The following is an 11,480-nucleotide window of genomic DNA, read 5'->3' as shown; positions in this document are numbered from 1 at the left end:
ATCAAATTATGATTTGAGATCACGACGATGATTGCGAACAAAGAGTGATCACTTAGCCATGTTGCAACACAAAACATTTTAAGTTGCTGTTGCCGTGATTTACGTAGGCCCAATTCTGCGCAACTGAAGTTCGCATTCCTTTGATATTATTACAGGTGTGCTGATTTTTTGTTACAAAACGCGTTGAGGCGATTATTTCAGAACCTCACGGGAGAGAGACTCAGTTCGACTCGCATGTAAACCGGCCATTTTCCTGTAAAAATGGAGCATGGCTTGGCTGGGCGCTGCTCCATTAAAACACATTGCTTTTGGCACAATTTATAGTGTTTACAGTCTGCACCAGAGCAGCAGCTTTCAAACGACGGCTAGATATTTGTGGAGAGGGCAACCGTTGCCATATGTGAAAGGAAACCCTGGCGTTTCATGGTTTTCTTTTTCTGGGGCTCTGAGGCGGAGAGGGCCTCGCTGAGGCGTCGGCAAGGCGCGCAAGATGGCTCCCGAGGCGCCTCGTTCACCTCAGCCGACCCGCCGCTTCTTCCAGCCGTTCCCTCCCCCTCCCCCACCCCGCTCCAGCCCCGTTGCATGATGGTTAAATAGCCTGGCCCTGGAACCCGCCATTTTCTGTTGGGGCTGGCGGGAAAAGCGGGAAGGGAGCGGAGAGCAGCGCGAGCGCCGCCGCGGGACGACCAAACGGCACCAACGGCCGCCGAAGCGCGAGGCGTAACAGCTCAGGTAACGAAAAGGCCGCGAGGGGCCGCCTGCCGAACCCCGCTCCCCGCCCGCTCTTGTCCTGTTGGGTGAGGGGAGGGAAGTAAAGGGGGGCAACTGGAAACCGAGGTCGTCTGAGGCGATGCCTTCGCTCCTTCATTTCTCTCCCCCCCACACACACGCCAACGCTTAGACGCCAAGTCCCGCCTTCCGTCTGCATCCCGCCGCCTATTGGCTGAAAGAGCGAGGGTGACGGCCGCTTCGCTGATAGGCCCGAAACCCCTGAGGGAGCTCGGGATGGGATTGGTCGGCAGCCGGTGTCAATCGCCGAGGAGCGGTTTTTTTTTCGGAGGTTCTGCGCCCTCCCCCTCCCCCTTTTGCTCTCCCGGGTTACAAACCAATTGGCCGGCCGCGCGCTGGCCAGTCGGGAAGAAAGGCTTCTGCGTCCTGCGGGTGTTGGGAGGGGGGGGGAAGTGCTTTTGTGCCACCTGACTGCGGGCAGCCAATAGGAGGAAGCGTTCTCCGCAAAGGCTCCTGGGGCGTGTAGTCCATTTGCGGTGCGGCTCATAGGTGTTCCCCAGGTGTCCTGGCCATGTAGCCGCCCCAATGCTTCCTGTTCCCAGAGGTCATCGCAGCCCCTCCCTGTGAACAAACACCCCCCCGCTTTCCTAATATTGTTACTGCACGTGCTCCCCACCCACCAGTAGGGAATGGGGGGGGGCTGTGGTTACCATGGCAACTGCCTCTTCTGTTTGCCAGGACCACCTAATGACGACAGGCGGTTCCTTTTCTTTGGCCTTGCTGCTAACTCTGGTTTATCTAAAGTTAGGTTTTACAGAATCAGCTGTGGAGACTTTGTCCATTTAGGGCGAAAGGGGAACTGCCCCACCAACCTTGGTCTACCATTATCCAGGCCAGGAGGGTGACTGTTCCACCTTCGATCTGCCCTTATTATCAGAAAGTTCTTCCTGATGTTTAGTTGAAATCTCCTTTCTTATTTATCTTGAAGCCATTGGTTGGAGCCCTGCCATCCAGAGCAGGAGATAGCAAGCTTGCTTCATTTTCCATGTGGCAGCCCTTAATATATTTGAAGATCATAGAATCACAGAGTTGGAAGAGACCACAAGGGCCATCGAGTCCAACCCCCTGCCAAGCAGGAAACACCATCAGAGCACTCCTGACATATGGTTGTCAAGCCTCTGCTTAAAGACCTCCAAAGAAGGAGACTCCACCACACTCCTTGGCAGCAAATTCCACTGTCAAACAGCTCTTACTGTCAGGAAGTTTGTCCTAATGTTTAGGTGGAATCTTCTTTCTTGTAGTTTCGATCCATTGCTCCGTGTCCGCTTCTCTGGAGCAGCAGAAAACAGCCTTTCTCCCTCCTCTATGTGACATCCTTTTATATATTTGAACATGGCTATCGTATCACCCCTTAACCTCCTCTTCTCCAGGCTAAACATGCCCAGCTCCCTTAGCCGTTCCTCATAAGGCATCGTTTCCAGGCCTTTGACCATTTTGGTTGCCCTCCTCTGGACACGTTCCAGGTTGTCAGTGTCCTTCTTGAACTGTGGTGCCCAGAACTGGACACAGTACTCCAGGTGAGGTCTGACGGCTTATAGAATGGCTTATAGAATCTCTTCTCAGTCTCCTCTTTTCCAGGATTCCGCATAAGGCTCGGTCTCTAGAAATGTGTCTAGGATTTTAAAGCTGTTTGAAAGTTGTAATGGAAGGGTTTTTTTTTTTGCTGGGGGTGGTGGTGGTGCGGATATAGTGCAATCCTGAGCAAGTTTAATTAGAAGCAAGCCTTGATGAATTCCACTTTGAGCCAGGTGCAGGCTATCTTCACTGTGAGCCAGGTGTGGTGCGCTCTCACTGCTGTTCACACAATACTGGTCGGTCTCTCTCTCTCTCTCTCTCTCTCACACACACACACACACACACACACACTTGAAGGCGAAACGGTTGGATTGGCTAGGTTCTCCTCCCCTCAGGTATTTTAGAAATTTAAAAACTATAAATTTGCTTGTGCATTTTGATAGCAGATTTTTTTCACCCCAGAGAATGTAGAAGTATAAAAATAATACTTATAATACTTAAAAATAATGTTTCCTGCTTGGCAGGGGGTTGGACTCGATGGCCCTTGTGGTCTCTTCCAACTCTATAATTCTATGATTCTAATATTGTAACATTGGTTGTTGTTAAGGTTTTTATGTTGTTTTGTGGTCTTAATTTATGTTTGTGAGCTTGCTTTACAAATACTGGAGATAGTTTAGGAAGCTCTTTGAATTCAGCATGTTTGATGTTACTTTTTATTGCTATCAGCGAAGGTAGAATTTTGAATCCAGAATAGAACTGAGATATGAGCAAGGAAGCATGGCTTCTACAAAACATCCACATTCTCACACCCAGTAATTGTTCATTGAGGAATAATGAATGCCAGCAATGTTACAGAACCGGATCCTGATTCAGAGCCATTACTGCCATTTGATTAGTTTCTTCATACAGTCTTTCCCTCTCCAGTACTGCATCCTTGCTAGTTTTTACTCTCTCCCAGAATTAGGAAGCTAGGAAGTGTTGTCTTAAGTTGTTTTCCTGCTGACTTTTCTCTGACCTTTTCCTACTGGGAAAAGTTACTGCATCTAATAAAGTGAATTCTAACACCATGAAAGTTTCTGCCATAATAATTTTTAAGAGTTGTATCCAAGTAAGTTCCACCCGGAGTAGACCGATTAAAATTCATTATTATTATTATTATTATTATAGTTTATTACCCGCCCTTCACTCTCAGGTACTAGGGCAGGTTACACCAATTAAAACACAATATTAAAAACAATTTGAAACAGCTTGCAATCACATAAATAAGGTACCTAATTAATAATAAACCCATGTTAGTCATATCCATTAATTTCATTGAGTCTACTCTTGAGTATGACTAGCAATGGCTGCAACCATAAGCCTTTAGGGTGCCACAAGATTATTGTTTTGCTGCAACAGACCTCTGGAAATTAATGCTCTGTATTAAAGTAATTCTCTGTATTAAAATATGGCACATGCATTTCTTGGGCCTTCTGGTTTTTACCGTGTAAGCCTATCTGTGCCTTTTCAGAAGTAAGATTGAGTTCCATGAAACTTACTTCCAAGTATAGGATTGCAGTCTTATGTTAGCTGATGCCTGCTTGATTTTTTAAAGGGGGAGGAGCAGAGGGGAAGGTCTGTGGAGCAGCATGTATGACAAAGGGTGAAACGGAGGGAATATATTGTGGAGCTGAGACACACGAATGAGATACCTTCTTTTATTAGACCCTCTTTTTGCATGTCCCCGTGTATAATGCCAGACACTGCTGAAATAAGTGATTTCTGATCAGAATAAAAATTGCGCTCCCGGAAGCGCTTTTTCTTTCCCTGACTGAAGTAATTAATCTCTGTAGGTGCAGATACAAGTAAACAGGAGTAGCGCACTTCCTGCTGTGGTGTCAGTGTAGCTAGCAAGAACTACTTTACTGCTAGTGTAAAACTTTATATTTGTCCCACACTTTCTATGCAAGCGAACTTTAAGGCTCCTGCTCTTTCAACTGTTAAATGCAGATGTGCCTCAGATGAAATGACAAAAAAGTAGATATAGGTAAGGCATCATGCAAATATTTTAAATTTAGGACTAAATTCAGGTGTTGAAATAAGTTTCCAGAGAAAGTGGGGCTCGGCATGTCATGTGTATATCTGCTAAAGCTTCAGCTGTTCTCTCTTGATGCTGTCTACTGTGCCGGCTAGATAGCCAAATTGGTTCAGACAGCTGAATAAGGCAAATGAATTGCTTAAAGAAGGTATGCATGAAGACGATGCATCAGGCTTTTGGACAAAATGGAGGAGTCATATATACAGCAGGTGGTTGTTCTGGGGTGCTGCTATGGATAACCCATTAGGTTCCTTCGAAAACCTAGCTTCTGTTATTGACAGGGTTGTGATTTCTGGTTTTGGTGAATGTTCAATGAAAATCTAGAGGTTCCCCCTCCCCTTTTTAATAAATATATTCTGTTCATAGATGTTTTTACCATGAAATGGGGTTTGTAAACTGAGCCCAAGGCCCCAGAGTTCCTAGTGTGTAGTACCTTACAGTGCAAATTGGACGCAGAGCTATCAAAAGTGTCCCTGTTTCCCCATCAACTCATCTGTACTCCATTCCCTTAGCAGGTTTCTTGCAGCTTAAGGACCACCCAGGATGGCCCGTACTAAGCAGACTGCCCGTAAATCCACTGGCGGGAAAGCTCCTCGAAAGCAGCTGGCCACCAAAGCCGCCCGGAAAAGTGCACCGTCCACTGGTGGAGTGAAGAAACCTCACCGTTACAGGTATTTGGAACAGGCACTCGATAGCAGCTCAGTTTTTTGGCCAGTACAGGGTGGGGTGGGGAGCACAGAGAAGCCAGGCAGCTGCTCTCAAGCCGGCAATCTGGTCAGCCCCTAGCATCAAGTAAGAGTGCTCTCCAAATTTGTCATGGTGCTGGGTATTTGGGAAGGAGGGGTGGCTGCTCAGTTTCTGTACCCTGTTTCCCTCCATTCTCATGACTTCTAGCTGTGTCAGCAAGGTTGGAGTGAGATGACTACTATTTTCCTATACAGTGGTACCTCTGGTTGCGAACAGGATCTCTTCCGGAGGCCCGTTCGCAACATGAAAAGAACGCAGCCCGCAGCGGCGCGTTTGCACATTCACGGGTTGCAATTTGCCGCTTCTGCGCGTGATGTCATTTTGCGTGTATGCGCAAGCGGCAAAACTCGGAAGTAACCCTTTCCGGTACTTCTGGGTCGCCGCGGGACGCAACCTGAAAAAACGTAACATGAAGCAAACGTCACATGAGGTATGACTGTAATTTCTCCCAGGCCTGGCACTGTGGCACTGCGAGAGATCCGGCGGTACCAGAAATCCACAGAATTGCTGATCCGCAAGTTGCCATTCCAGCGTCTGGTTCGTGAAATCGCTCAGGACTTCAAGACAGACCTGCGGTTCCAGAGTGCTGCCATCGGAGCTCTGCAGGTTTGTGCCTCGTCTCCTTGTTGCCTCTCCCTTCTTCGTCCTGAAGACTCTGCCTGGTTCCAGAGAGCTGCTCCTTTGTGGGAGTTTAAAGGCCAAAAAGAAACCCTGCTTGCTTTTTGCAGCACAGGCTGTGTCACGTGCCCTCAGACTGTTCTCTTGAGCTGCTTGATATTTCTTGAAACTCTCCCTCTGACACTTCTGCCGTTGTCACCTTCTAAATTCATAAGCTTCATCTAGCATACGTTGGACATGCTAGATGTGAGCTGGAGACGTGTGCCTGAGCAGAGTCGTTGTGGGGGATGTGTTGGGCTGCTTTCTGCTGCGCTGGGGTTTGGAGAGGTGCTTTCTGCCTTTATTGCAGCTCCATTGATAAAGAGGGAATGGGGAACCTGTGGCCAAGGATGATGGGAGTTGTAGTTCTGCAACATCTGGGGAGCCACAGCTTCCCCGAGACTGTTGAAACTATTAGATGGGCTGAGGCAGCCTTGGAGAAGAGAAAGGAGGAGCTGTGACACCCTCCCTTCCAGTCTTCCACCTCCTCCTCCTCCTCTGGAGGTCATGCTTGTTCTGGCAGTGACCATCTGTGCTGGAAAGTAAGTGAGGAACAGCTGCTGCCATAGCAAGCAAGGTACTTCCACTTCTTTAAAAAGAAGGTAAGTGTCGCTGTCAAAAGATGAAACTGAGATAAGAGTGTGGCAGCATCTTCTCCTCCTGGGAGCTTGGGGTGTGAATAAGATGTTGTTGATATTTCTCTCCCGTTCCATCTGGCGATGCTCCCTTCTCCAGGATTCCAAAAATTTCAAGGGAATTGAATTGCGTGTATCCCTTCTGCAGGCAGGTAATGTATGCGATCGGCCTTCTGTTGCGTGCAAGACGAAGAGCTAGCATTTTGAAATCCATGAGTATGTCAACACACAGACAATCTGTTGCAAAACCTTGCTGCTTGTGTTTTGTATCCACCCCCTTCCATGCTTGTACATTTCAAAACTTGTTCCCTACAAAGCAGTTCCATTATTTTTACTTGAATTTCCTTGTCTCAATAGGAAGCCAGCGAGGCGTATCTTGTGGGTCTGTTTGAGGACACCAACCTGTGTGCCATCCATGCCAAGCGGGTCACCATCATGCCAAAAGACATACAGCTGGCTCGCCGCATCCGTGGCGAAAGGGCTTAAGTTCTCCTCCCCTCCCCCTTCTAACATTTATGCCCCTCCCCAGGCAGCCCCACCCCTGCTTGTGCAGTGTACTTAGAATACACTCCAGGTTTTATTTTTCCCCCCCCTTCCTACTCCTGTTTGTAGTGGCTAGGACATGTGAGAAAATGTTAGATAATCTATTGTAGTACCTCTCCAAGATCGGGAGACTTGATTCCTATTCATCATGTACAAGCAAAAAAAAAAATCCTTTGAAACCTGTAAGACTTCTGGATGTTGTTTTTTGTATTTTTTTTTCAGAATTGCAAAAAAATAATAAAAACCCAACAGGGGACACTTTTGAAATACCTGGTTTTGTACACACAACTTTAAGTAGATAATAGGCATTTCAATGATAAAGAGCTTTTGGTCTTCGGTCTGTAAAATATCTGCAAAGAACACTACACTCTTTTTCTTTGGTTAGTCTTTTTTATTTTTGTCTAGGCAAGGAGTGCTTTCTAAACCCCACCCCCCTTATTTTCCATGTGTCTTGTGTCTGTGACTCTGACCTTTGTACCAATAGGGACTACTCATCTTGAGGCAGTAAAGAAAAAATAATAAATGTTGAATGACAACATATTTGCTTCCTCAGTTTTTGCTTAATGATGGTTCGTGGAAGACCTTGCCAGATCCCACTTTCAAACAAAGCGAGACCACCCTGTGGTTTGCAGTGCTGTTGAGAATTTTAAAAAGCCAAAAAGTATGGGTTACCAGTAATATTCATACAGCACCTCTTTGAGTGTACAGAGCACTTCACGTACCTTGTCTTGGTAATCTCTTTGTAGGATAAGCCATTATTACCGTATGCAGGTAAGGGACTCGGGTGGCACTGTGGGTTAAACCACAGAGCCTAGGACTTGCCAATCAGAAGGTCGCGGTTCGAATCCCCACGACGGGGTGAGCTCCCATCACTCTGTCCCTGCTCCTGCCAACCTAGCAGTTCAAAAGCACGTCAAAGTGCAAGTAGATAAATAGGTACATCTCTGGCAGGAAGGTAAACGGCGTTTCCGTGCGCCTCATCTCGCTTTATTGGCCGAGGGAGCCAGCTTAGTCATGCTGGCCACATGACCCGGAAGCTGTACGCCGGCTCCCTCGGCCAATAAAGCGAGATGAGCGTCGCAACCCCAGAGTCAGTCACGACTGGACCTAATGGTCAGGGGTACCTTTACTTTTAACTTTACCGTATACAGTGGTACCTCGGTTTAAGAACAGCCCTGTTTACGAACTATTCAGTTTACGAACTCTGCAAAAACGGAAGTAGTGTTCTGGTTAGCGAACTTTACCTCGGTCTAAGAACGGAAGCCGAATGGTGGAAGGGTACCAGCGGCAGAAGGCCTCATTAGAGAAAGCGCGCCTCAGTTCAAGAACGGTTTGGGTTTAAGAACGGACTTCCGGAATGGATTAAGTTCGTAAACCGAGGTACCACTGTACTCATATTGCAGGTCTGAGGCTAAGGGAAGAGTGACTTGCCTAAATCTATCCAGTGCATTCGTAGCAGTGGTGACATTTGAACCATGAACGCTTGGCTCATAGCTTACAGTACCATCCTAACCATGCCTAGTGAGAAGCAAGTCCTACTGCGTGCCGTAGGGCTTACTCCCAGGCAAACGGGGTTAGGATTTCAGCCTCAGTCCCTTACTCTAGTGCTCTATGCAAATGTGACATCTTGTTTTATACAACTGGATGTTTGGAGATAACAGCGTTGAATTAACTTGGCACGTGGAGATTTGGGAACCCTTGACACCTATCAAAAAGAGTAATTTAGGAAGCGAACCTTTTCCTGGCACGAAGATCATGGTTAGGAAGGAAAAGAAAATCTGTTCAGCTGCTGTTATAGGTCCAGTTCTAATGCCATTAGAAAAAGTTGATAACGCTATCTTGAATACAAACCTCCCTCGTGTTTGGGGTTAAATTGCAGTCTAAAGTCAATTCATTAAAATCCTTTTGATTGAGTTAAGCTTACTTAACAGAAACTAATCAATTGGCACAGGATTGGGGGGGCGGGGCACTTTGCTACCCTGATACACCTGTGTATCTCAGGGTAGAAGGGTGTCCTAAACCAAGCTGTGTGTGTTGAATCGGAAGAGAAGGGCATTTTAACCCGCTTCCCTTGATCTCTAGAAGCATAGAATTGTAGAGCAGGAAGGGACCCTATGGTCATCTAGTCCAACCCCCTGTGAGGCAGGAAAATCAGCTAAATCATCCATGACGGATGGCCATCCAACCTTTGTTTAAAATCCTCCAAGGAAGGTTGGTTTGTTTGAAAAAATTGCATGAGACTTTTTTTTAATTATTTAATCCATTGGGTGTGATTAAAAAAAAAAAAACTCCCTAATGGCCAAAATGAATAGGTTTTTTTGGAATATTTTTTGTCCCAGGTGTTTCTTTAACAAATAAAAGCTCTAGTGTAAACTGGCAGAAATGTGAAGTTGACAGTTTATTTGAAGAACTATGTAGTATGTCTACTTCGGTATAAACTCTGCAATGAAAAGCGAACCTGGGTGGTTTCACCTGCCTGCTGGAAGATGCTTTTAACAAGGTGAGTGTCCCTGAGCAGCAGGTTTTTGTAGAAACCGTCCATTCGTTTAGTTGAAGTATTCATTTAAAAATAATTATATGCCACTCTCCATCTGAATGACACAGGAGCAGGTTGCAAAACGCAGTCAGATAAAATCCTGCCCATGAGAAGAAGTGTATATTCCAAACTTGCTAATAAAGTATATGGACACAGGCCTTAAGCAGGTGACTAAGATGTATTGCAGTTTGCACCTGCCTTATTTCTGAAGGGCAGAAGGCACTACCCCATGTATCCTGACTCGGCTAATGGCACCACCATTAAGAGACCTTCCAGCAAACTTAATGAACAAGCAGGTCTCTTCCTTTTCCTGGAGGGGAAGGGAGGGAGGGAGGCAAAGACACCATCAGGACTTGCTTTGGTCAGAACGTCCCCAAAACCAGGGCCTGAGGACACCATTCTGCTGGGCAAAAAGGAGGACAGGGATTTATTTCTGCATGTGTTGGTGTTGCTCTCTGCCGGTGCATGGGTGGGAGAATGGCAAAGCTGGATACCACCTTGGGTGCCTTGGCAATAAGACAATGTGTAAAGCGAATAAGGGAATGCGGGTGGCTGTGGTCTAAACCACAGAGCCTAGGGCTTGCCAATCGGAAGGTCGGTGGTTCAAATCCCCGCAACGGGGTGAGTTCCCGTTGTTCGGTCCCTGCTCCTGCCAACTTAGCAGTTCGAAAGTACGTCAAAGTGCAAGTAGATAAATTGGTACTGCTCTGGCGGGAAGGTAAACGGCGTTTCCGTGCTGCTCTGGTTTACCAGAAATTACTTAGTCATGCTGGGCACATGAACTGGAAGCTGTCTGCGGACAAACATCGGCTTCCTCGGCCTATAGAGCAAGATGAGCGTGCAACCCCAGAGTCGTCTGCGACTGGACCTAACGGTCAGGGGTACCTTTACCTTTAAAGTGAATAAATAAATATAAGGGGAAATGCCTTCCTTTGCAAAAACGAGCTGCAAGATGGGTTGTAGAGCCTTGGGTCCAGAAGCCAAATACAGCCTTTCAGACTTCTGCCAATGTTGCACTGAGCTTTCTCCACCCACTTGAGTGTTTATGGCTGGATGAATTGTGTCCTTCAACTGTGTTAACACCTCTTGCCTGCTTTTAAGGAGAGAGGTGTGTGTCCACATACCTTTCACTTAAGCGTGGGGTTTAAAGGTGGCCTTAAAGGGACGCGGGTGGCCCTGTGGGTTAAACCACAGAGCCGAGGGCTTGCCGATCAGAAGGTCAGTGGTTTGAATCCCCGTGACGGGGTGAGCTCCTGTTCGGTCCCAGCTCCTGCCAACCTAGCAGTTCGAAACCATGTCAAAGTGCAAGTAGATAAATAGGTACCACTCCGACAGGAAGGTAAACGGCATTTCCGTGCACTGCTCTGGTTTTCCAGAAGCGGCTTAGTCGTGCTGCCACATGACCCGGAAGCTGTATGCCAGCTCCCTCGGCCAATAAAGCAAGATGAGCGCTGCAACCCCAGAGTTGGCCACAACTGGACCTAATGGTCAGGCGTCCCTTTACCTTTACCTTTTTACTCTACAAAGGAAAGACCCTCACTTTCAACACTCATGCTTGATGATCTCCTGCCTAGATTTGGTGGCTGGAGGGTGCCATCCTGTGGCTAGTCTCTCTGTTTGTGGCAGATTGCTGTGAGTTCAAGAGGCAGATGTGGATGGGGGAGGGAAAGAAGCTGTTCTGGAAAGTACATACAGCCCAAACCATCCTAGATTTTTAACTTCAAACCAGCACTTTGAATTGTGCCTGGAAAGTAATATACATTCTAACGCAGCCTTTCTCAAGCTTAGGTCCCTGTATGATGTTGGGACTACAACTCCCATCAGCCCTGCTGGCTAGGAATGATGGGAGTTGTAGTCCAACAACATCCAGGAACCTAGGGCTCAGAAGACTCCAGGGCTCACCGTGAGAAACTAGTGAGCCTTCCGCTAGATTCCTGAGAAATTCTCCCTGCTTGGCATTTCTTATACAAGTCGCCCTATA

The 11,480-nt window shown here is 47.0% G+C and overlaps 1 protein-coding gene across 2 annotated transcripts; it reads left to right on the top strand.

Annotated features, from left to right (window-relative positions):
• Positions 1-574: 574 nt before the first annotated feature.
• On the top strand, positions 575-7,501 carry LOC309376211 (histone H3.3A). 2 transcript variants are annotated; one of them, XM_081922483.1, is made up of 4 exons: positions 575-732; positions 4,894-5,052; positions 5,581-5,734; positions 6,778-7,501. In XM_081922483.1, the coding sequence occupies exons 2-4, from the start codon at positions 4,925-4,927 to the stop codon at positions 6,904-6,906; spliced, it is 411 nt and encodes a 136-aa protein (XP_081778609.1). In that variant the 5' UTR covers positions 575-732; positions 4,894-4,924; the 3' UTR covers positions 6,907-7,501. The 2 variants fall into 2 exon arrangements, with proteins under 2 accessions (XP_081778609.1, XP_081778610.1); XM_081922484.1 differs by having other exon boundaries at positions 576-732; positions 4,897-5,052.
• Positions 7,502-11,480: the final 3,979 nt, after the last annotated feature.

The sequence above is a fragment of the Podarcis melisellensis genome (genome assembly GCF_964234715.1).
Source record: "Podarcis melisellensis genome assembly, chromosome: 8".
In the NCBI taxonomy this organism is placed as follows: domain Eukaryota; kingdom Metazoa; phylum Chordata; class Lepidosauria; order Squamata; family Lacertidae; genus Podarcis; species Podarcis melisellensis.
Note: the sequence above shows the minus strand (reverse complement) of the source record. Positions and strands in the feature narration are given on the sequence as shown.

What these genes read in the sequence shown, in the direction of transcription:
- LOC309376211 (XM_081922483.1), top strand. Translation starts at nt 4,925, where the DNA reads ATGGCCCGTACTAAGCAGACTGCCCGTAAATCCACTGGCGGGAAAGCT. An exon ending in AAGAAACCTCACCGTTACAG is followed by an intron (nt 5,053 to 5,580) that starts GTATTTGGAACA and finishes AATTTCTCCCAG; the next exon opens with GCCTGGCACTGTGGCACTGC. An exon ending in CTGCCATCGGAGCTCTGCAG is followed by an intron (nt 5,735 to 6,777) that starts GTTTGTGCCTCG and finishes TTGTCTCAATAG; the next exon opens with GAAGCCAGCGAGGCGTATCT.